The sequence below is a fragment of the Manis pentadactyla genome, chromosome 17 (genome assembly GCF_030020395.1).
Source record: "Manis pentadactyla isolate mManPen7 chromosome 17, mManPen7.hap1, whole genome shotgun sequence".
Classification (NCBI taxonomy): domain Eukaryota; kingdom Metazoa; phylum Chordata; class Mammalia; order Pholidota; family Manidae; genus Manis; species Manis pentadactyla.
In genome coordinates, this window is record NC_080035.1 from 35171602 (window position 1) to 35197675 (window position 26074).

Genomic DNA, 26074 nt, shown 5'->3' on the forward strand with positions numbered 1-26074 from the left:
TACCTGGTGGCTCTTACATCCTTATATTTTCAGTAGCCATAAATTAATGCATCAATTTAGGTACGTTTTGTTAAATAAAGGTTCTTTTGCCACTATGCACTTTGCAAACTCACTGACCTAAATTTCATCAGCTGTCCTCTGGTCTTCATGGACTAAAAAGGGACTTAACCATAAATGTCAAGAGAGAAATCCATTCAGTGCACAACAGAAATATTACCATGCCTGTATTCTGTAATTTACTTAGAAAGAACCAAGTTATTTTGACACTGAGGTCATATTTTCGTCCTATTTTTTAACACTTCTTTGCTTTGGATTTTGATTAGCTTTTCAAAACATTCACCCATTTAAATAAAGCCATATGGTTCTTATGAGTCACTGTGTCTTCCTAATTTCAGGAAGTTATCTTTTCCAAGTTGGGAATAACTGAGAAATCTCGCAAATGGGTGAGACGCAACCATGGTCTCAGATGATTTTTTGCTCACATGAGAAAAGCATAGGCAAGTGAAAAATCAGAAGTGTATGCAAACTCAGGACATTTTGGAAATAACTGCCACTGTCATAAAGAGAAGGGGCCAGGATGTCACTGGAAACTTGCGCTTACCCCTTGCTCAGATTCCAAAAGCTCTGTTTTGACTCTGACTGCCGGCATCCCATCAAGCATTAACATTCTGTTCTCAAAGGTGTTGATATTCTGAGAATAAAAGAGAGAGAAATTCAGCTATAAAGCTCTCAAAAAAAAGGACATGGAGTCTTCCTTCATTGTAATACATTTAGTCCTGCTAACCTCATCTTTTAACAATGAAGTCTAATAGCAGCACAACCAGTTATTCCCCCCATTCTGCACTTTCATTTGAAATAATGACCAAGAACTTGAATTAATCAGTCTGATTCTCTGACCTCTGGGTTAGAGGTCAGACTGTAATAAACCGGAGAAAGGAAACCTTACATTAATTTATATGGGGCTGGAACAATTCATCATCACACTTTTGCAACAGTAGAAGGAAATAGAAGTCAAGCTTCTTTCTTCCTTAGTTCTGGAGGTTGTACTGTGTACAGAAATTCATAAAGGAGAAAAGAGATAAAATAATTTATATACTCTCATGTCTCTGACAAAGTCTAAGTAATTTTAAAAATAAGATAATATCATCCTAGACACACTGAATTTTGGCAGCATGGCAATTCTGATCAAATGAAAATTTCTACATATCAACCCTCAAACATTTCCTTTAAAAATAACACAAGTCCTGGATTAAGAGTGAATTCTTCAGCTGAAGTCATAACCAAAAAATAAATAACAATTTCTTTTCTGTTCTGGTATTATGTTTGGCTCAATTTACCACTTCTTGAAAGGAAAATTTTACTTCCATTGAGGATCAGTAGAATTTCAAAAATTCAGTGAAACATTAAATCAAGGTTATTTTTTTTTACTAATTTCACTGCTTTGGGGATTTTCTGACATTAACAACCTATGGCAGGAATCAGAAAGCCACATATCAGTGCTTAAGGCCCAAACCAGGCTCATGTTTTAAAACATGTTTAGAATGCCAACTTTACCCTCATATACTGAATAAACTAAGAAAAGGAAATTGCTAAATTTGACTGAGTTTTTAGAATGGTTCTTTTTGCTCAGTTATAGAATGTAACCACGTGACACTGGTCTTATTAACATAAAAAGAGATCTGTTTCTAAATATTTTGCCTACATGGTGACAAAGGTTAATACCATTTTTAAACCTTCAGATTATCTTCTTTCATATAGTTGCTTTTCTACAAATAGGTAACCCACTTCAACAAATCATAAATTAAATGATTTTATTACTGAATAATACCAACAGAGTGCAGCATAGTGAAGCTCGAATTATTTCCCCCATTTCTTGACTCTCCTTTTTGTTTAAGAAAAATCCTTTAAGAAATAAAATCTGTAGGGCCTTTTATCAGAAATATTTACTCTGAGAAATGAACAACAAGAAAAAGCAAATTTACTCTAGAGTTAACTAATGAGCACTTAAAAATTCCATGCTACCTCGTCTACTAGGTAATAAAAAGAAGGAGCAAAGCTGTCATGTTCTTTTCTTAGAAATGTACAACGTTGTTAAAACTGGCAAGATACATTTGAAAAAAAATTTTGCTTCTGACTTGTCCATTTTTTTAGGGACTTTGCTTCCTAATAGTCTACAGCAGAAGGAACCGTGGTATTCCTGACAAGCTCAGTTAATTTGTTCCAAGCTTAAAATCCTTTCATGGAGGCTGATGGGTTGTTTACACATCAGGCATGGATCTCAAACCCTCATGTGTCACTAGCTTCCGTGGCTGGAAGTAGCTAGCTTGGCTGGCACCACCCAGTCTCAGGAAAGCCTTCCTGCAGCCAGCCAGCCTTCAACTGCCCTGCCTTTCCAAGCAGCCAGGAATCTAGCCTAACAAAGCACCCGTAGGCTGTGCGGTTGGTAGACAATGAACGATGAGTTGATATTGCTTCCCACCCCGGAGGAGGTCTTGCCCAGACAAAAAGGGAAGAAGATGCCTTGCAAAAGAGGGGAGAAGACAGAGCGAGATTCTGGAAAGGCAGGTTTAATGAACTGTTAGAATCTGATTAGAGGCTAATGTCCCTTTTACTGCTTTGTACCAATTTACAGCTGATATAGTTTAACCATTCTCCTCACTGGTGGTGATAAACTCATTAGTTTAAAAAATGCAAGCTAACCAGAGTCTCTGAAGTTAAAAATTGATAAATCATAAAAACCTGACTGGGTCCATGTTCCACTTAGCACATTTAAATATCACTGTGTTTTCATAATTTTTAAACTGTTATTCTTGAATAATTCTACATGTGTAAAGACAATGTACATTTTAGTTTCATGTGAAAGTGAAAAAATAAAACATGTTTTCAAAAATTTTTTAAGAAACTAAGTTTTCCCTGGAAATACTTCTCTTTTCATGATTTTCTAGCATCATCTGCAGCCACAACCAAAATAAACATCACAAATAACAATGTTCACAGCTAAAGAACCAATCCTCAACTATTAAACTCTTAAAAATAGTATAGATTCAATCTGTACATATGCCTGAAAGTTATATTGTGAATATATATGCAGCATGTTAATCTTTGCATTCATGATTCTAACCCTGTTTTAGCATAAACATAAGTACTGAACATTACACCGTATTCCAGATTATCCAGGAAGGTGCATGGTTTGTATAGAGCACATGGTAATTGTACTCATTGAGGATATAGTCCTTGGAACAAAATACCAATAGATTAATCTCCAAGCTAAAAATCAGATACATACAATCTCAGTTGACTTTAAATATGTAATAAACTCCAATAATTTGAAATTGCTGTCCAACAAATCTTGCCATGATCTTAATCAAAACACATTTGCTGTGCATCAATAGCTCAACTGATTCCCAAGAGGTAAATAAAATGACACAATCATCAATTTTAGTAACATGGAACTCTTTATGTATGTTGTAACAGCCATTTTGATATGCAACCCTAAATCATCACTTATGTATATATGTATATATGCATACACACTTAGTCTCACACACACACCTACACTGCTTGTTTCCTATGAGTTAAGCTTTATTCACTGAAACAAAAGTTACCATCACATTTATCAGCTGGCTATTGACCAATTCTACAGGTACTGAATGAGAATGGTATGCTGGATATTCCCATTTGCCAAATAAGATAGGGCAACACAGTAGTCCAGCTGATAGTAGCTCTCCTAGTCAAAGCCGTATAATCACAACCATCACTGATCCTAACATCTAAAAATAATTTGAATGGAATGTGCAGGAAGGAAAGGGACTGATGCTCAATAATCATATCTCAGAGAAAAATAAAATGGGGGTAACTTTCCAGATCAACCACTACAATCTGTCCTCCTACTCCCACCAAGCACATCTTTTTCTCTCCTCTCCCTGACTGTGGGTCAGCCAGTTTGCACAACTGGAGTCAATAAAGAGCCAGCCAGTCATTATTCAACAGAACTAATTTTACACAAGGTTTCCTTCTATAAGCCAAAAATATCTAATGTTATTTGTTTTGATTTCTTGAGGTTCAAGACATATTCACCTAAACATGTATTCATCTTAAAGCTTCACGTTTGGCTACAGGTGATGAGAAAGATGAATCGGCCCCACCCATGGCTGGGCTATATTAACAGTGATGTAAGGGACAGATGAGTAGCGACTGATGATTCACTGCACCTAGCTGATTAAGGCACTTTCATAGAAGATTCTTAAAAGATTTATACTTTAAAACTATTGCCCTTTCAGTACTTTTTCCTACACAAAGAGCAAAAGAATCAGAGTATAAGGAAATTGGGCTTCTGCCTAAAAAACGCTTCTTAGAGAAGTCAGCCTCTTCCCTTTCTTGACTCACGTCTAACTTTATAACAATTTTTTAAGCACTTACCGCAGATATGCCAGTCCAACCAATAGGTCATTTCTTTGGAAAAAAATCTATTTTTAAATACATGTTTTATCCCAGCCCTAAAACTTGCGCTGAAATGCAAGAGAATCAGTGAAGTCCCCTGCTCTTTACAGGCAAGGATCAACAAACCTACCAGGTGAGGATTATGTTTGGCCAACAGTTCCAATTAGCTACTGCTTTGCAATGATTCATACAGTCACAGAAACCAGCGCTCATTTCAGTATTACCTTGGTAACGAACATAATAATAACACCTAATATTTGTACAGTGACTGTGAACTAGACCCTGTGCTAAGAGATACTCAGTCCTTACTATAGCGACCCAAGAGGATGATGCTACATTAACCTGAAGATGAGGCAGCTGAGACACAAGGAGGTGAGACTGCCCAAGGTCACAGGTAAGTGGTATGGCTTGTTCCTAACAAATGAGTCTGAGCTCCTACCCGCTATACTATCTCCCTCTCTCCCTACACTCAAATGGGAAAAAACAGGAGTGCCTTGTTGATGGCCCCGACAGAGGAGCTCTGGATCTCAGTTAATGGCTCCTCTCAGGGCTGAGCTGATTTAGTCACTGAACCGAATGTGCAACTTCTGGTCACTGGTGAGTACCACCAGTTTTGGGAATAACAGTAAGAGGTCAAATAAGTCCCCGGTTTCAAAGCTATTTCACTTTTTTTTTTTCCTTTAAATCAAACTTTCAACATATGGTCTTGGCTTGATGAAATTATACATTCCTACCCTAGAAACATCTCATAAATAATTTAGCAAGTCAGTCCCATCCTGATTTCAACATCCATTAAAATCTATGGTAATCTTATCTGCTACCCAATGTTTTGAAAATATTCATATCCTTGGTGGTTCATTATTTCACAATGGTTTCTTGTACTTGGATGATACAGGAGTTTCATCTTCTACTCAAGAGATACATTTGTAATCACATTTAATTTATAATTACTTAGATTAAGTGTAAAAGCATATTTTTCTAAGTTCACATATCGTCACACTGGTAAGTCAATTTTGTAGAAGGTGTATGCATAATCACAGTATCCCAATGGTACAAAATAAACATCAGTTCAAATATAACTTCGCCAGTCTAGCCCAGCCTTTCATCTTTCATTACTTTGCAGCACAGGAGAGGAGATATCACGCTGATGATCATATTTTATTGGCAAAACTAAAAGTCAAATTGTAGACCTATTGGGACTCTCAAGTTAAACTCCTTTCAGTGGGTCACAATGATCCATCCATATATTATTCTGAAACATTTCTTAAATGTCTTCAGTATTAAAAACAAAATCCTTCCCGAAGTACCTCACATGGAAACATGGAATGTTTTCATAAGAACCATAAACCTCTCTGTGCAGTGCAGCAAATTATATTTTCCTGATAGCAAGGATTATTCTGTTTCCCATGTTGGTAAAGTGTGAACTTACTACAACTATGTATGGTTTACACTAACATTTTAGAAAGTGAGCTTCTGAACAACACTTTCCACTAATAAAAATTGTAATAGAATATATTATTTTTCTCATGCATATTCTGAAGAGCCACACACACCTGGGGGTTGCGCATCTCCCCACATTCAGTGGGGGCCTCTGCTGTGCCAGACATCTCATTCTACTGGCACCATGTTCTTGAACCATAAGGTACTATGGGAGGTAAGAGGGGAAGCTGGAGACTGGAGACCCTAGAGAGGGAGGGCAATACTTCAGCCCACCTGGGCAGGTGCAGGCCTTCCAGGGGGAGAGCTGACACATGGGAACAGGCGCTGGGGCCTCAGAATAGGCTGACAAATAAATGGTCTTAATGTCATGTAAAGACAAGAGAATTCTACAGCCATTAAAAAGAAGGAAAGCTTGCTTCTGAAACAACATGGATGGCCCCTGCGAACACTATACACTATGCTACATAAAGTCAGTCAAATAAAAATAAATACCATATTACCTCACTTATATATGGAGTCTTTAAAAAAACAAAAACAAAAGAACAGGAAAATGAGCTTATAGTTACAGAGAACAGACTGGTGGCAGCCAGGGGGTGTGGGATGGGAAGGTAGCTGGTTAAGGTGGCAAAAGGTATGAATGTGCAGTTATAAGATGAGTGAATCATCAGGATGTAATACAGAGCATGGCAGTGACAACTAATACTGTGTGTATATGTGAAGGCTGCTGAGAGAATGGATCTTAAAATTCCTTACCATAAGAAAAAAAAAGTTTATGTATAGTGATGGATGCTAACCAGACCTACTGTGGTGATCATTTCACAAAATATACAAATATTGAACCGCTGTGTTAAATATTTGAAGCTAATAGTCAATTATATCTAAGAACAAGAACAGAAAAGAGAGAAAAGTGAGTTCAGTCCTGGAAAATGAAGCCAGAAACAAGATTCTCCCCCAGGAAACAAGACTAGCAGAAAATAATTCTGAGGGCCTAGCCCAGCAGAGGCCAGGGTGAGGGAACAGAAGCAGACAGGAATCAGAACGCAATCCATGCACCCCGGCCCATGCCTCCAGGGACCCCCTTCCTGGGCACACACGTGGACACAGAAATCAAGCACTGGGTACCTGCACAGAAGGTCCAGACCAGCAGAGGGGCCTCACATACAGACAAAGTACACTTGCAATACAGTCACAGTATGATGACAGGGCCCCATAATTTTAAAAAATAAATAGTATTAACAACTATAACAACAATAACTACCATTTACTGAGCACTTATGTCCCAGGTATTGTTTCATGTGCTTTACACGTGTTATATCATTCCTTTAAAAAATACTGAGTATCAGAAGCTTTCCAGTTATTTAGGATACATCAGTGAACAAAAGAGAGAAAGCTTTATAGAGTTTCATTCTAGTCATTCAGTCCCCCCAAATCCTTTTGCTACTATGTCCATTTTAGATAAGAAAATTCAGGTTCAGAGAGATTAAGTCATCTGTCCCAGATTATGAAGATGGCAGGCTGTCTAACTCTGGGGCTAGTATCTATTTTCTATGGCCACAGGAATACAGATCCTTACTGGCCAGGTACTCTGACCTTGGCTGCAAAGGTGTACCAACCCAGGGCTGTCCAAGGCACCCTAGTTAGTGTGCTTTGGGTTTCTGTTGTAACAAAAGGCTCGTATGTGAACCAGAGGTCACATGGGAACAGTGAGGCAAAGGCAGGCTGATGGCAGATACAATGAAGGGAGTCGGTATTATGGACATTCTGAAGTCCTTACCCTGCCCGACAGCAGGTACATCTGACCGTTTATCCAATGTCCCTCTGATCAGTTACCCAGTGCGTTACATTTCAATAATTTTTTGCTTACTCAGGATCTCTTATATCCAGAGGAAGATTTCTCTTATGTTGAATAAGTTCAAATCTTCTAATAGGTACTAACAAAGTCAAATTTATCCAAACTTGGAAACACAGGTTTGGTTGAAATAAAGCAAAACAAAAACAAACACAAAAACAAAAAACAATGCTATATAAGTGAGTCATCTTATTAGCTACATGTTCAAGACAAGAATTAATTCTGCTTCTACTATTGTCTCCCAGATTTACCACTTTTTCAGACTTTCCATGGTTATCAAGACTTAACCTAGAAGAGATATTTCCCAAAGTACACGTTTAAGAGTACTGTACATTAACATATTCAATGGCCATTTCCCCTTATAAAAATCGTGTGGATAGTAATGAAAAACCATGTAGGACACTGAAAAGAATATGTGATGAAATAATATCATTGGTCCTCTGTGTCTAGAGAAAATGAAGATTACTATCAAGTATTAAGTCATTTATTTTTCTGTAGAAAACAAAGGAAATGACTATTGACCTATATTTCCACCTTTCCTTGTCTATGGTGATGTCAAGTGGCTCCTTATCAAATCCAAAATGGATTGTCTTATTAAAACACGGGCTGTTGAGGATCTGTGCCCGCACAGCCTGAAGAAATAGTACTGAAGAGTTGGAAATAAGTACAGGAATTTTGAGGAGAACTGGAAATCTAAGTTAATTTTTTAAAATCATGACTATTTTCATAAAAAAAAAGAGAAAGGCCAGCCTTAAGTTAATTCTAAACAAGTCAACTAGTTTTTGTCTTTTTCTCTAAGAATCTGTATTTATTCACTTCTCATCTTATACTTTAAACATTTACTTAATTAACATTATGTAACAAATATAGTAATATTTATTCTTTGAAAACCCTGGGCATGATGTTAGTTTTTAATGTATGTGCTAAAAAAAAGTAGAGGTAGAAAAATGAACTTTACAATTTATTTCATCCAAGAAGGAAGGTTAAAGCATGTAAAAGCACTATGTAAAGTTGGCCGTGTCGTCAAAAAGTGTAACAAAAGTAATTGCTATTAAAAGATTATATCAACATTAGTAAGTCACAGCACAGAATGGCCATGCCTTTCCCCCTTTTCCTCCCCCAGCATGCTGGCTCCTGGGAACACAGTCCAAGAAGACATTACTATTTGGCTGCCAACCAGCCAAAGGCACAGGCTTGACCCAAAATGTAATCTATCTCAGTATATCCACCTCTAGCTGTGATATTTCCAGGTTCCCCAAACTATGTCTTCAGTTGAAATAATTAAAACTGTATGTGTGATCTGAATTCTGTACTAAGTTGATAGTTTCACTGGCAATGCTGGTACACTGCCCATGTACATAAAGCTACTTTCATTTTTTCTCCAATACGACAGCACGACAGCAAAGGATTACCTGATCTAAATGTCTGTATTGCAGATGTTCAAAAATGTCTGTATTGCAGATGTTCAAAATTCTGACTACCTTACCTTTCTCCTTTTTAAAAGCATTCTATCTGTCATGTCTACGCTTGCCTTTGCACACTTTCATAATTGGCTGGAAGTGTAAGTTAGAACAGAATATTGCCCGGATCATGGACCCACTGAACAGGGAACCCACTTGCTGTTATCACCTTCCCATGGTTTCTGTTTGCTTTTTACTATCAAATGCAAATAACTTTCTGCTTCACAGAATTGTTTTAAGGATTCCATGAGCTATCTGAAGTACATTAGTATGTTACAAGTCTTTTACGTTAATAATAATTTTAGTAGTAGTAACACTATTTTACCATTCTTCCCAAATGCGCTTTTATGAATGTATGTCCTAATCTTATTTTTGTTTGACTCTTTGCAGAACCCACTCAGTTTCATGTGTTAGATTCTCTATATGAACTTTTATTTAAGTAGAATGGAAGTGGTAGATTTGCTAAACATACTGTAAACAGGAATTGATGGAAGACTGACTTAGACAAGTAATATGCTTCTCATGATGAATGGCAACAATGAACTGTTTTGTCTCTTTAAAACTGTGAGGATGTACCCAATTATAGGGAAAAAACTTGCCCATCCTTGGACAGCCCAGTGAGGACGTTAAATATTCTCTTACTAGAAAGAACCATCAAGTGTCTGCTGGCTCTTCCCAGCAATCAAATACTATTTGATGCACTGCCAAAAAGCCTTTACTTATGGTTCTCTTTCACTCGATTGTCTAGGAATGCACTGTTTTAAAGAAAGAGACTTACTACTACAACATATTTCACTTACATGTTCCTTAGAGAAGAGACCTACGGAGTGGGCTGTAATTTGAGCTATGGAAAAATCTGAGAAATTATTTGAGGAAAACAAAAGAACTATTACATAGAAATCCAAGTGGCTAGAAGTTTAAAATTTGCCTGTACTTAGAGTAATATGAAGCCAGTGATATTAACACTTCCAGGCCATAATCCATGCTGCTGTCATCTGAGTGTCCTTCCCTATATTTACATTTCATTTCATCAACCATCCTTAGCCCTCCTTAGTATTTCTACAGGATACGCATGTGCGTGCATGCATGAGCATATGTAAATAAATTGAATCCAAGGCTCTTTCTCCCCATTTTATGAGTACTTCTCAATTCTAAAATGTAACACAAAGAAAGTCAGAAAAGAAACAAAATTCTTTCAACAGAAATCTGGAGTACACTTTTTTTTATTAGGGAATTATACAACTGCACACCATTTTACCCAGGCCTTGTTACTTCCTGCCAGCCTCTTAATAAACCAGCCCCATAAAAATAGAAACAGTATAATTTTGAACCTGTGTAACTTACTGTAGCCAGGAAGTTTCTATTACCTTTTGTGCTACTTGATACTGAATATGGCTAAAATAAATGTTTACTCATAGGTAAATATGTCCTGTTTAGAAAATCCACTGACATAACTCAATATTGTCTCAGTCTAGGACCTTTGAACATCTGCAATACAGACATTTAGATCAGGTAATCCTTTGCTGTCATGCTGTCGTGTTGTCCTCTGGGCTGCACGATGCTCAGCAGCATGCCTGCTGTCTACCACCAGATCCCAGGAACACACCCACATCCTGCAGCTGTGACAATAAAATGCCCTCAGAAATTGCCAAATGTCAAGGGGAGGGGGTGCAAAGAGGGGGAGGAAGGTTACCCCCATTTATGAAGCAGTTTCATAATTGCTGACATTCTTTCCTCATTAGGAAAGAATCCTAATTGGATGCCGAATTCTATTATCCATTATTAGAAATGCTACCTCAGTATTAAAAGAAAATTATACCTGATAGAAACAATATTTATAGTTTACTTTAGTAGACACCTGCTGGTAAATCAGTGACATTTTATAAAATGCTTTATTATTTTGTTTGAATTCCTTCTCTCCTCTCTGCATATCCAGATTTTCACACTAACCAAGTGCAAAGATTCCAGAAAGGAGCTGTCAATTTGCTTGTTACTTCAAACTACGGGACTTGAAAGTAACCTGCGGGGATTTAGTATCAACACAGCAACTCATGGGCACTCTCCTGACCCACTGTGAGACATGGCCAGTGAGAATCCACCAAAGTAACTTCAAAAATCCCTAGTGTAAGAAACTGTAATGATCCAAATGAATATGGTGACCCAACTTTCAACAAGTAGCTAGGAGGCAGAGTTTCATTCTTGGCTGTACATCTGATTTTCAGGGTAACATTTTATATTTTGCTTTTCTTCATAGAAACCAGGACTGATGCCTCCATTAAGAACTAAGTATTTCACAATATGAACTGAAATATAAACCTGTTTGTATTTTATTAAGGTTGCTAGGACTGTTCTCTCTTAAATAATATAAAATTCAATTATACACGCTTGTGGTTCTTCCATCTGCTCAGTGGCCAAAAGAACAAATTAAAATGACTGAGGTTAGGTAAATTAAATCGCAACAACATCTTTGCTGAAGAGCAGGAAGAACAGCGCCTTCTACAAAAAATTGAAAGATGTGAGGGGTAGTAGGTCTCTAGAGGATCTTCCTGACAATTCAGAGGAATAAAAAAGGAATTCATTTTAGAAGAACATGCTCATTGGCTGGAAAGGTAAACCACAAATTCGCTTCCACTAACAGATACACTATCTCCTATGCTGTCGAGGTTGCCACCAGGCACATGCAGCTATTGTGCAGATGAAATGCAACTAATCTAATTTTAGATGTCCTTTATATGTAAAACACACACTAGATTTTGAAGACTTAGTATGAAAAAGAGAATATCGAATGGTGCATTAACTAGTAATTGATTACATGTTTCAATAATAAGATGTTAGTTATGTTGGGTTAAATACAATATACTATTAAAGTTACTTTAGCTGCTTTTTTATTTTTGATGCACCTACTAGAAAAATTAAAATGACATATATGCATTTCATTAAAGCTGTTTTTTAATCACTTCAGGAGACCTCAACCTGTATAGGTACATGGTCTTCCCTCTACCCTCTACCCAAACCTCCTGGAAACTGGGCAGGGGTGGGGATGGGGCGGGGAGTGAGAAGTTTTCAATATCACAAAATTGGAGGAGTGCCACTGCCTTTAGTGCCCAGGGGTCAGAGATGCTAAAAGTCCTCAGGGCAGGAGTCAGTCCCATAAAATGAAGAATTGCCACATCCATAATCTCAGTATGTCTCCACTGAAAAACAGGCACATGATATTACTAGCCAACCGGGCTCAGAAACTAATTGCTAGACACAATTTGTATTTCCAACCCTTACCTCTTTCTCTCAGGATACAGAACAAATTTCAACTGACTGGCTGACATCTCTAATTGGACAATTCCGTGGGCACTGGACAACTTACAAATCTAAACCAAATTCAGTATCTTTGACCTCCACATTCCCTAAAAAGAAAAGAAAGAATGAAAGAAAACAAAAAAAGTATGGCCATGCTTCATGAATGGTCCCTCAAGAAATGACGATATCATCATCAACCCTGTTTCTCAGGCTAGAACCATTCCCTTTCCTAATTCACATGAAATGTTTATGAGCATCCTAGGCCAGTGGCAGCCAGCCTTTCCTCTCAGTTCCCATTAGTCTTTGTCCCATAAGTGATGGTCCTACTACCTTCCTCCACCCTGCTGCCAGAGACATGTTGGACAGACAGGAATTTTCCCCCCTAACTAGGTCTAAGGCTAAACTAACTTAACCTCAGCATCAGAAGGAAAACCTCTGATCACTGATGCCACACAAAATTGAAGGTCACATGGTATAGGGGAGAGCCTAGTAAACAAAGTATTCGTCATGTAAGTGTAGATTAATGATTAAAAAAAAAAAAAAGCAGTTCCTATGTGGTGACCTCTAATGAGTTCTACACAATGATATAAAGGGCATATAAAAGTGTAGGCAAAGGGTCTGTTTGTGCTTATACAGAGGATCAAAGCCTAATTTGGTTACCCCGAAAATGAACTAAGATACGATATGAAAAAGAACTTCCAACATCAGCACTCTCAGGAAGACTCATGACAGAAGATGATCAGTAAAAAAAAAAAAAAAAACTCCAACAAAGATCCACGCACTGTCACAGGTGTAGATGCACTCATCCCACCAGTTCCTGGACTTGCCATGGGAATGATGAAGGAGATATCTAAGCTGGCCTGTGCATACAGTAAAACAAAAATTGGACTGGATCTATACTGTTGGAACTCAACCAAGAATTAGGAGAAGTGCAAATTGTAGCACTCCAAAATCTTACAACCACAGACTATTTATCATTAAAAGAACATACGGGATATGAACAGTCCCCAGGAATGGGTTGTTCTAGTTTATCTGAATTCTCTCAGACTGTTTAAGTTCAGTCGGACAATATCCACCATATCATAGATAAGTTTTCACAAATGCCTAAGGTGCCTAACTGGTTTTCTTGGTTTCACTGGAGATGGCTGGTAATTACAAGTATGCTTTGGTTAGGTAACTATATTCCTATTATGTTAATGTGTGTGCACAATTTAATTAGTAGTTTAAAACCTATCCATGCTGAAGTTACTCTACAAGAAGATATGTCAAAGAAATAATCAATCTTCCCAGGTTTTCTTCTGCCTGCTACTTCTATAGCTTTTCTTCTTCCTACCTAATCACAACCTTTAAATAGAACTCGTGCCACATGTCGAATTTACCGAGTATCATAATTCTTCCAAGTGGTAAAGACACCTCAAGACAAATGCTGGGCATAGAAGCCACAGGGCATAAATATGCAAAGAAGTAAAAAGCTAACCTTTTCAAACAATAAGGCTTCTCTCTCACTTACCAACTTAACATTTCCCTGTATGGCCCCGGAAGATGACTGGTTAGCCAGAGACGGGTAAGATTCCTCAAGGGAGGAACAACCTAAGACAGGCACAGTCGCAGGGGGCCATCTGGTGAGAAAATGGGGAGCAGCAGAGGTGAGGCTTAGAACCTCCCCCCTCATGTTCTGAGAGAAATCTTCTGCATACATGGATGTTTATTGCCCTCGTCTAGCTCGGATTAACACATAGTCTACAGGCACACACCTGATCATCTACATTTGCTCTCTTACAACACTAAACTCTGTGTTCTACCTTTATCTCGTATCTACCTACCACTTCAGCATTTTATTAAAATAATAATAGAGAAATGTGGTATCCACATATAAATCAAGTTTAAAAATCAAATGAATAGTCATACTTGAACTGACTGTGTATAGTTCATAATGCATGAACAAAACCGAAAGCTTCTGTGATGACTGCCCTTGCACTGTTCACCATGTAACTTATTCACTATGTAAGAATTTGTACTCCATGTAAGAATTTGTTCGTTATGCATCAGAAGATTGGAGACTGACGAAAATTAGGCTTGGGGTGGATTAATGATTGTGCATTGAGCATTGACCCCCCTATACAGAAATTTATTGTGGTTAACAACTATTTGATCAATAAATATGAGAGATGCCCTCACAAAATATATATATATATATATATATTTAAACACACTTCCAATTGTAAAATAAATAAGTAATCGGGATGTAATGTATAGCATAAGGAATATAGTCAAAATATTGTAACAACTTGGTATGGTGATACCTGGTACCTAGAATTATCATGTATATAAATGTTGAATCACTGTGTTGTACACCTGAAACTAATGTAATGCAATACTGTTGTCAACTACCCTTCAATAAAAAATAAAAATAAAAAATAAAAAATAAAATAAAATAAAAAATAAAAAATTGAAGGTCACAAAGAAGCCTTAGAAAATTTGACTGCATTTTAAACAAGAAGAGTCAGATAAAGGAAAAATTATAAAGTCTGTTAGTACATAAGGATTAAAAGTGATTTAAAAAGTAATTAAAGTATTATATAAGTTACATACATATGTGGCTATACATAACACATGTATGTGGTTATATGTTCTATATGTAAAGTATTAATATGTATCATGTAATATATTTAAACATTATACAATCAGCATATACTGTTATTTAAATTTACTATAAAGAGATTTACTTTAGGAGCATTATTTTTCAACACAATATCAGATACAACCTATCTTTAAAACAAAAGATACTTCTGCCAGATTTTTAAGAGAGCAAAGCATGGTAAAGTTTATCTTGCTCATAAATACATGGTTTATTCCTAAATATTAAACCATTGTAAACCATCACCACCTTTTGGTACATAAAATAGCTTCAAACACTGAAAAAAGTAACTTCTTTCTTTAAACATTAACTTAAAAGCCTACTCAACTCTGGAAAAAGCTAGAGACACACAAATGGATAAGCAACATCAAAGCCTACTAACACCCCGGTGAACTCAATGAACAGCAAGTGCTATTCTAGCAAATGACTGAACAAGCTCATACTTCAGTATGTATTACACCATACTGCTTATAGTATTCAAAAAACAGAAGGCATCAATCTAAGTGACAAACAGTAAAGAACTAGCTGAGTGGACATGGGACATACAAATACCACTGAGTAATATTTACTCATTAAATTTGTGATATGTAGCTTTTTGTCTTAAAACAGATGAATGATCATAACTAAGTGAAAAAAAAAAATGATAGAAGAATATGTTCCATACCTTTAAACACAAAGCTTTTAACAGAGAGAGAGAAAGAAAAGGGAAAGGGAGGGTAAAGGGAGAGAAAGCTAAACAGATACACATTCAAACTGGAGCTAATAAGACGTGGAGTGATATTTTTCATTTTTGCATTTGCAAGTTTTCTCACTTTTCATAAATTTCATATACTATCTGTATAATCAAAATAAGTACCCAGGTGCACAAATTCTGTGGTAAGAAAAAGCCACCAGGCCAAAAGAAAAACAGATGAGAGAAAGTGAAGGAGGAGAGAAGTCAAGAGTTTTTATTCAGATTAACTCTTAGCGTAGAAGGGTCACATGAATTCTCTAACCAGGAAAGTGTGCACATACACACGCACATGTGCATGCACATATTCATGTTATGGCTAAAATTTAACTACTACAAATCTAAACAGTATGTAGGTAAGATTGAAAGGCACTTATTGTCTAAGTTATATTTGCAATTGATGCATTAAATTCTGTTGTATTTCTTCAAGTGGGCTATCAACTGATGTATGCAAATATTTTCATTATGCAGAAATCTGTGATATATTGCTATCTTACCGACAAATGCTGTAGTCTATTTTTATGTCCTATACAAAGAGGACACATTATACCATTTTCTTGTGCTAAGAGTTTGGCATCCTGCAAAAGGAAACTATGGGTCAAATTCTTTTTTTTTTTTTTTTCCACTACAAAGAGTATCTAGTAAGGGTATTTTAAAAGATTTTAGTCTTAGGGAAAATCAACCTTTTCTGTTCTTGTCTGGAAAAGTATAGAAGCAGAAAGACTCACAGTTATCAGATTTTTAAGCAAAAAGTATCTTTATAATAACCACAGACAATTATACTCTTCTGCCCTTTATGCAGAGCTCTCATTTCCCTGGGCCTTTCATTGTTAAGACCACATTCTCTGATTACATTACAATATTGGAATTGTTATCTGAGAAAATTCCTAGAGAGTTATGAGGAAAAGAACTGGGTTCTCAGCAATGCATTTTTGGAAAAATTAAAAATATCTCTGGGACATTCATTTTCTGGTCCACCCAGTAACAAGATTAACGTCACCAACCAATCTGAGCAACACGTGAAAGCTGAATAAACAAAAATCCCAACTTTTGTTAGACCCATCAGAGAAATGAGGCCAGAAGGCAAACTACTACTCCCCAAACTGGAAAGACAGACGATGCAGAAACTACAACTTGCCAGAACAAAAACAAAAACAGAAACCCCTGAACCCAAAACCTCTGTGGGAACCAGTACGGGGGACAGAGAAACCTTAACTGTAATTGAAGAATGACTGGAGGCTCAGGATGGAACAAGCCAGAAAGCTAAAAACTCCAGGGGAATGCAGTTATAAGAAGTCCCCACACTTTTGTAAGTTTTATCCCCAGGATCTGTGCCATTACTTTCATTGAATATTTGATAAAAAATCCCCTTAGTTCACCAGGGGGAAGTTTCGCATTTGAAATATGCCAGAGCCCTATTTTTTAATAAGGCCTGCCCTCAAGAGAACCTCAGAGCTTAACTTGCCGGGGTCTTACCGGCACCTAAACTACCTTTAGGAAGGGAAATACACAACTCCAGCCTCCTCTACTGCCCCAATCCCATGTAAGTGGGGTGGAGGGGGACTGAGAAGTGCTGGTGAAGTACACAGTCAGGAGGGATAGGCTCTCCAAAAGACCAAGACCTAACCACAGAACTAAGGAACACTTCCCTACCTACACTTTACCATTGTTAAAAGCCTACTTACTATAGCTCATTTTATCCAGTATATTATGTCCACCTTTCACCAAAAAAATTACAAGGCATATTTCAAAGGCAAAATAAAACAGTTTGAAGAGACTTAACAAACATCAGAACCAGAGTCAGATGTGGCAGAACTTTTGAAATAATCAGACCAGGAGTTTTTAAACTATGATTAATATGCTAAGAACCTTAATTATAAAGAAGCAGACAACATGCCAGAACAGATATATAATGTAAGTGGAGAAGTGGAAATTCTAAAAAAGACTCAAAAAGAAATGCTAGCAATCAAAAACACTGCAAAAGAAATGAAGAATGCCTCTGATGGGCTAATACAAGAACAGGGGAGGAATTTTGTTAGTATAAGGTATTGCACTACCCATGAAACATGACAGTGTTGTTAAAAAGTGGACTTGGATTAGTTGTAAATGTGTATTGCAAACTCTAGGGAAAGCACTAAAAAAAAGTTTAAAAAGAAGTATAACTGATTTGCTAAGGAAGGAGAGAAGGGAATTAATAACCTTGAGATTTCTTAATAATCTTGAGATTTCTCTTTTGACCCAGTTGTTTAGAAGTGTGTTATCTCCAAGTATTTTGGAATTCTCCATCTGTCTTTCTGTTACTTATTTCTAGTTTACTTTCAGTGTAGTCTAAAGCAGACACTGTATGATTTTAATTCCTTAAAATTAAGATAAACACACTTCTCAACAACAAATAGGTCACTTAAAACCATAAAAGGTAGAAAAAGTGTGGAAAACAGGAATGGGACCAATGAACAATGGCAACAAATAGAAAATAGTAACAAACATGATAGCTATTAATCCAACCTACATATAATTATATATTAATGATCTAAATACACCAATTAAAAAACTGAGACTTTCAGAGTGGATCAAAAATTGAGATCCAACTATATGATTCTAAAGGAAACCCAGTTAAAATATACAGACACATACAGGTTGAAAGTAAAAGGATGGAGAAGGATATGCCATACTAACACTAATGAAAAGAAAGCAAGAGTAGCTATATTATTCTAAGCAGATCAGACTTCAAAGCAAGGAAAGTTATCAGGGATAAAAGGGGACATTATATAATGATAAAAGGGTCAATACCCCAAGAAGACAGGCCACTCCATAATGTGTACGTGTCTAACAACAGAATGTATGTAAGACAAAAACAGAGATAGAACTTCAAGGAGAAATAAATGAATCCACTATTACAGCTGGAGACTTCAACACCCCTCTATCAGAAATGGATAGAGCCAGCAGACAGAGTATCAATCAGGACACAGTTAAATTCAACAGTACCATCAATCAACCAGATATTATTTACATCTATACCCTACTTTATCCAACAACAGTTAACACATTCTTTTCAAGCTAACAGGGAACATTTACCAAGACAGACCACATAATACATACCTTAATTAATTTAAAAGAATAGAAATTATACAATGTCTGTTCTAGACCACACTGGAACTAAACTAGAAATAAGTAACAAAAAGACAGATCGAAAATTCCAAAATACTTGGAGATAAACACACTACCAAACAACAAATGGGTAAAAAGAGAAATCTCGAGAGAAATTTAAAAATGTTTTTGAATTAAATGAAAAGAAAAATATAACTTATCAAAGCTTATGGAATTCTGCAAAATAGGTATTTAGAGGGAGATTTATAGCATTGAATGCATATACTACTATAAAAAAAGAAATACCAAAATCAATAACCTAACATTCCATCTTTGGAAACTAGAAAAAGAAAAGCAAATTAAATCCAAAGTAAGCAAGAGAAAAGAAAAGAAAATTAGAGCAGAAATCAAGGAAATTAAAAACAGGAAATCAAAAGAGAAAAATCAACAAAACTAAAAGCTGGTCTTTTGAAAAGATCAATAAATCAATAAACCTCCAGACAGGCTAACAAGGAAAAAAGAGAGAAGATAAAAATCAATAATACCAGAAATGAAGGAGGGGGCATCATTGTAGATCCCATGGATGTAAAAGATAAGAATATTATGAACAACTCTACATAAATTTGACAACCTAGATGACATGGACCAACACCATGAAAGATAAAATTTACCAAAACCCACATTAGAAGAAACAGACCATTTTAATGGCTTATATCTATTAAAGAAATTGAGTCAACAATTAATACCCTTCCAAAATGCATCAGGCCCAGGTGAGTTCACTGGTGAATTATACCAAACATTAACAGAAATTATACCAATTCTCTACTATTTCTTCCAGAAGATAGAAGCAGAAGTAACACTTCCACATTATATAAGCCAGTTTTATCATATTACCAAAACGAGACAAAGGCATTTCAAGAAAACTATAAAACCACTACTGCCAACTCAATAAAACTAAAAAGTAGCAAGGTACTATCACAAGAGTTTTAAAAAGCAGACTAGTCCAGCACAGTATTTTATTTCAACATGCTTATCACAGTGATTCAAATATTATACTATTATCCTACATTAACTACAAACATTTTGTTAAGACCAACAGAAGAGATTATTTATTAATGTGAAATACTAGGCAACGTGGGCAAACACATCATTCTGCATTTCATCATTTTTCTCCTAGCAGTCAAGAAAATCGTCATTCAAAGAGTATTTGTTATATATAAGATCAAATACAATTAAATAAAGCAATAAAGTAGTCATTTTATGCCAGAAGATATCAGAAGGACATAAATATATGTATGTGTACGTGTGTTTATACATATCTATTTTAAGTATGACTTCGATTTGTATACCCAGAAAAAACGTCTAATGGAAAAACCACAAGTTTTCACTCACAGCACTTCGCCTTGACTAACCTTAACTTTTCAATCTGCTTCCAATTTTAGAGTGCATTAAAAGAACATTAAAAAAATAATTTTAGGTAGTAAGGCTTATCAGTACTTTTCCTAACATAGACGGGTCATTCAATAATATTTTTATAAAGAAGCCACGTACATTCTGATGCTAAAATCTAGTTCCCTCATTGATGAGTGCAAACATCCAGGAGAACTGGCAAAAAGATTCCATCCCTCAATGATAGAGGGCAGGAAATCCTAGCACTGAGATTAGGAAGGGGAATCTAAGCACAACAGTGTCTGAGGCTCAACTCATGGACCTATTTTTACAATTAATTTAACCACCAGTGAAGACAACAAAGAGTGAATCTAACTTGAAAGAGCTGACAGATCCTTCCTAAAGTACTGGTACAAATATCTAATTCCTAAGTTTATACCACTCAAAATCTTCAATCCAAAACTTGAACAATGAGAAAGTGCCCTGTGCTATGGTGTAACTTCTCAGAGGAAATGAAGGTTTGAGTACTTTTTCTCACCTACATCAATTGCAGCCAAGTATGCAAAGATACACAGAGTCTGCAAAGCAACAGCAATAGTAATAAGAAGGTCCCTGAAACAGGAAGCACTTTAATGGCTTTTACCCATGACTGATTATCTCTGTATGTCCCATTGTTTATGGGATAGCTTATAGAACCCTAGCTAGGTCTTTTTCCAGGGCCAAGGACATTGAAGATAGCCAAATTACCCCTGAATTTCAGAACTGCTCTATGAGAATCTTAGATAACTCTGATTCTAGTGTACACTCCAAAACTTTTTGGACCTCACAATTCTCCCAAAATGATAGCAGAGTGATCTATAGGAGGCTGTATAAAGATGCTCAGGGACATTAATGTTGATCTGTACCAAGAGTGTGATATTCCAAGGAGGCCAAAGGTCAGAAGAGGTCTTTGGGCAGTACTTGCCAACTCTTTTTACATTATGGGGCATGCAGAAGAGGTATGATGGCTACTGAAGAGTGGGGTAATCAGACAAGGTAGGCCTTGGCACAGATTCCCAAAGGCTCAAGGGATGAATACTTCAGGCACACCAGTAACCATGCGTGGGGCACAACTGTGACTTGGTTCCTTACCAGTTGAAAGACTTTGCCTTAGGTTCAAATATCCTCAGCATGTCTAGGTTACAAACAAACAACAATAAAAAGCAGGGCTGTGAATCAAAGTGCCATCAATATCTTTCTGCATTAATAGGTAAGTGCTGCCATCATTAAAGTGCATTTTCCTAAGGCAAAAAATTTCTCACATATTTACTTCAGATTAAAGACTCTTCAAGGGAAAGTATTTTAATCAAGTCTTCATAAGAAATATTATATTATAGCACAATTTACTTTGATGGCCCATTTCTTCATTATTCCATAAAATTGAGAAATTGTATCAGCCTCATTTTTTGACCTAATATATACAGGGCTTCTAGTCTCTAATTACCTCTGTACAATCCTATACAGAGGGAGACTCCAGGTTTGCACACCAGGATGGGAGAGATGAAAATGCTGTTGCCACCCATTCAAGATGGTGCACTTGCATCTACATGGCTGTTTATGGTCTCACTGCACACAACCCACAAAGGAACACCTGTGGAGGCTGATTCAATATCACTAGGTACGAAATGCAGAGAACATTCATGCACACAGTTGCACACTGCTACAAAACTCCTTCCGTTTTTCACTCTTCACGTTTCCTTTTCAGAAAAGAATAAATACATAAAATTTCCCACCTCTAACCAAAAGGCATGAGATGACACGAATCTCAGAAGAGGAAAAGGATGCTCTTTACAACATGTTCTTTAAGCTAAGAAATGACCACCTCATGCCAGTGAGCTCTCTTTTCCAAGTTCTTGCAATGCAGCTGCAGTGTAAATTAATTAGAAGTCGGCCACTCTCATACTCTAGTGGGTGGGGCTGTACACTGCAGGGCAATTTGGCAAAAAATATTAAAAGCCGTAAAATGCACATGCCTTTTACTCTAGCAATTCTAACTCTTGGAATTTATCCTAAGGTAATAATTAAAGATGCGAAATATTTATTTATCTGTTGTTTGTAATTACTAAATCTTGGTGGCAACCCAAATGTCAACAATAGCAGTTAAGAAATTATCAGAGCCATACAATAAAACACTACAGGGTCATTGCAAAAGACGCAGAAATATGTACTCCAACATAAACAGGTTTGTACTATATATTCTTAAGTATAAAAATCAAAATACAAATGACACATAGGAAATTATCTCATTATTTTTGAGTGTAATTAAAATGATGGTAGCTTTACTTTTCTTGTCTGACTTCTTTATTACATTTTCTGATATTTCTCTAATGAATACATAATGGGGAGATATTGTTTTGATAAAGAGAAACTTTTTTAAAGGGAGGAAAACCAGTGAAAGTTAAAAAATAAAATGCCAGAGAAAAGAAACTAACTGAAGAGGAAGGATTAGGAAGGAGCTTTGGGAAGAACTTACAAGTGTGATTGTGAAGTTCTGAAATGTGCAGTCAATGGAGGTCACAGAATCTTTTTTCCTTGGGGATTTGTAAGAAAAGGGTAGCCAACTCTCATCTGAGGACAGCTTGAATGCAGTCCTAACCTCTGTGGCCTCTTGCAGCTCCACGTGCAAAAAGATTGGGCCAAAATACAATTCTTACTCAGTGACACACAAAGTAGTCAATTCCATACACTGCCCCTGATCCTTCACAATCCTTTACCCTATTCAAGAGAAAGTAACCCTTAAGGTCTTACACCCCAGCGCTGAAACCTGATGACCTTGAATTTATATGCCCAGCAATCTGCTGGCACTTCCTTCAGGAAATACAGTGCAATGTCAGTTAACATTCCACAAACAATTTCTGTCTAACTCACTTTTCCACATTAATTTAAAATTTGAATGTCAGTCACTTAATTTCCCAAACTGAGACCAAGAAAATGATGGTGCCTTATTTAAAATTTTCTGTTTACCTCAAAGTTTTGTAGATAAAAATGTTATAGGGACCAAAACAAATGTCAAGGATATGGTTAAAAACAAATAAAAATGCTCAGTTCTGACAAGTTCCTTTTGCTTTAAAAAGGCCCTTTTGTTTCCTGATAAGTTCCTATGAATACCAATGTAACATTTTCCAAGTCCATAATCACGGTCTGATCCTTGAGTAACATATGGGTTAGAGGTGCAACCAAGCACTCAAAGCTCCACATGTAACTTTTGACTCCCAAAAGTTAATAGCCTACTGTTACCCAAAAGCCTTACCAATAACATAAGCAGTTGATTAACACGTATTTTGAATGTTACATGTATTATATACTATTCTCAAAATATAAAGCTAGAGAAAATGTTTTTTCAAATTGTCACATTTCTCCAAGAAATTTCCCAATATATTTATGGGGGAAAAAAAACACATGTATTAGCACACTCACATAATTCAAACCTGTGTTGTTCAAGGGTCAACTGAAAATGCATTTCTGACTTGGGAACCAGTTTCCTGGCCTAGTGAAAGGGGAGAGATGGAGAAGGAAACAAAAGGAAGGTAGAGGGGTTGACAGCCAAATGGGTTGACCCAAGAAGGACCAGTTAAAATACGGTTGTACCAGACACCAAAACTGAGAAACTGCATTTGAATCAGTGCAGAGATCCACTGAACTGTCAAGAGGAAGGAATCAGCCAACACTGAAATACACAGTACCATTATAGAACTCAAGCACGGTGGTGTTCAAAGACAGAAGAATGAGGTGGACAATGTATGAATGAGGGTTTAAGGGACCCGGTTCTAAGAAAAAGTCAAATGGGAAAAAATATTCTCCTGAGGCTCTCTTGCCCTCTGCCAAGGTTGAGCCTTAGGCCCTCAGTTTTGTAAGCAAGGCATTAGACATAGATCCCTCTTTCCTCCAAACATTTATGAGAGCTTTGGTTCTAAATAAGGTTGTGCAACCTTTAAAGCATTTTGTTCTCTGCACCAAACATCTAGGTCTTGTTTTTTAATGAAAGAGCAGTCAGGTCACAAGAGAGGTCTGTCCCTTCATCAATAAGTCTCACTTACACAGCCGTTTTGGAAGAATATGTTCTGAAGAGTTCAGTTTTCTGGATGGCTAAGGGTTTATCTTGCTTAACTTCACACTTAAAAGAAAAAATATTAACCACTTGGGATGGACATAATATTTTACATAGGCCATAGGGACCTAAGTTAACATTTTCTTGATGACTCAGACCAATAATTAGGAACCTCAATGACTATACAATGTTGTTTACAGAAATAACTTCAGGGCCCACTCAAGCGTGTCTACACTGAATGACCTAAAACTGTTGTGCTTCTTGAGTTGTTGTATCTGCATTTTATAGTCTGTTAGGCTTTTCTGCCCAATATGGCCACATTCTTTTTATAGATCCTCCTTCTGCCCCATGGTGGAACAGAAAGAACATTGGATTAAGAAGAAAGTTGACTTGGGCTATTATTCAAGCTAAAAGACCTTGAATATGTCCACTTAACATATTCTGGGCTTAAGTAAGATGAAGAAATTCAACTAGATAATTTTTAGGTACTTTTCTTTGTTAAAATGTTTAATTCAAATGTGCTGCTTCTCTTATTTTTTAAAAATAAGCCAGCTAAACTTGAGTGGAAAGTAATATAGATACACTTAAGCATGTAATATTGTCTCATGCAAGTGAAGCGAATATACACTGTGACATCTAGTTGTCTTCTCACAGGCCTGACCTGCATAATTCCCAGTAGTTGGTAGGGTCTCAGACAGCTATGGTTTCTGGGTAACTAAGACCCTGTTAGCAGTATGACACCATACTTCTAAATGCCTCTATTTTACCTAATATTCTCAATGCAAATAACAGATTACTTGATACAGATCTCACACCACCCCAAAACAGAATTTGGGTACCTCATCATCTCTGACTGTAAAAGGACTACTCTAATTTGAGGATTTCTTTGCCTTAATAAATATTTATTCAGATGACAAATTAAGTTTTCTAAAAGACAGCTTTGTGAAAATGCTCAATAAAACACAAAACAAAATGCAAATGTAAAGAATATTTCTGCAAATTTCTTCATCCTTCAGTGTTCTTGTAGTCCCTAGCACAGGATTTCTATGAATTACATTCAGTATCACCATCAAGAGCCTGAAAGCCCGCACCTCAGTCTGCATCTCTTCACCCTCATATACACTCTTCCCTGAGAAATGCATGTCATGCTCACTGCCACGATTCTGTCTCTACAGAGATAATCCATCTCCAGCACTCACCTCTCGAGGTCCCTAGTCCCTATTACCACCTGTCCTTGGATTTCCCTGTAAGTTAAAAAGCATCCAAAAAGTTTTATAAAGCCCCCTCATCTCACTTACTTCTCTCCCCACTTCATAATTTTGAAAACCTATTTTCATTTCTTCTCCATTATTCCCTCTTCATGTGACATCAATAAGCACATGAGAAATCTAGGAGTCTGCCTTGATCCTTCCCACTTCATGATCAATTACAAAGCTGTATGGACGCCCCCTCTGAAGTCTCTCTGCATGCCACCATGCTGTCTTCACGGCTGCAGCCTTAATTCAGGTCATCACCTTGTAATGATTATTAAATAGCCCCTACTGGTTTCCCAGCTGTCAACAATTTCCCTTCCAGTATATATAGAAGACATCAACACTGAATTATATTTCTATAAGACATAAAAGTTGATAGTTTTTCCCCAATATACATATATATATTT

General features: G+C 36.6%; 1 protein-coding gene across 5 annotated transcripts in view; it reads right to left on the reverse strand.

Moving 5' to 3' along the window:
• KLF12 (KLF transcription factor 12) overlaps positions 1-26074 on the reverse strand; it is a 445357-nt gene that overhangs the window by 259710 nt on the left and 159573 nt on the right. For 4 of the 5 annotated variants that reach the window (XM_036893684.2, XM_057494511.1, XM_036893683.2 and 1 more), the window contains exon 3: positions 602-691. The exons of the other annotated variant lie outside the window; for it this stretch is intronic. In XM_036893684.2, the coding sequence (XP_036749579.1) occupies positions 602-691 (90 nt within the window). The remainder of the gene's footprint in view (positions 1-601; positions 692-26074) is intronic. 5 annotated transcript variants of the gene reach the window in all.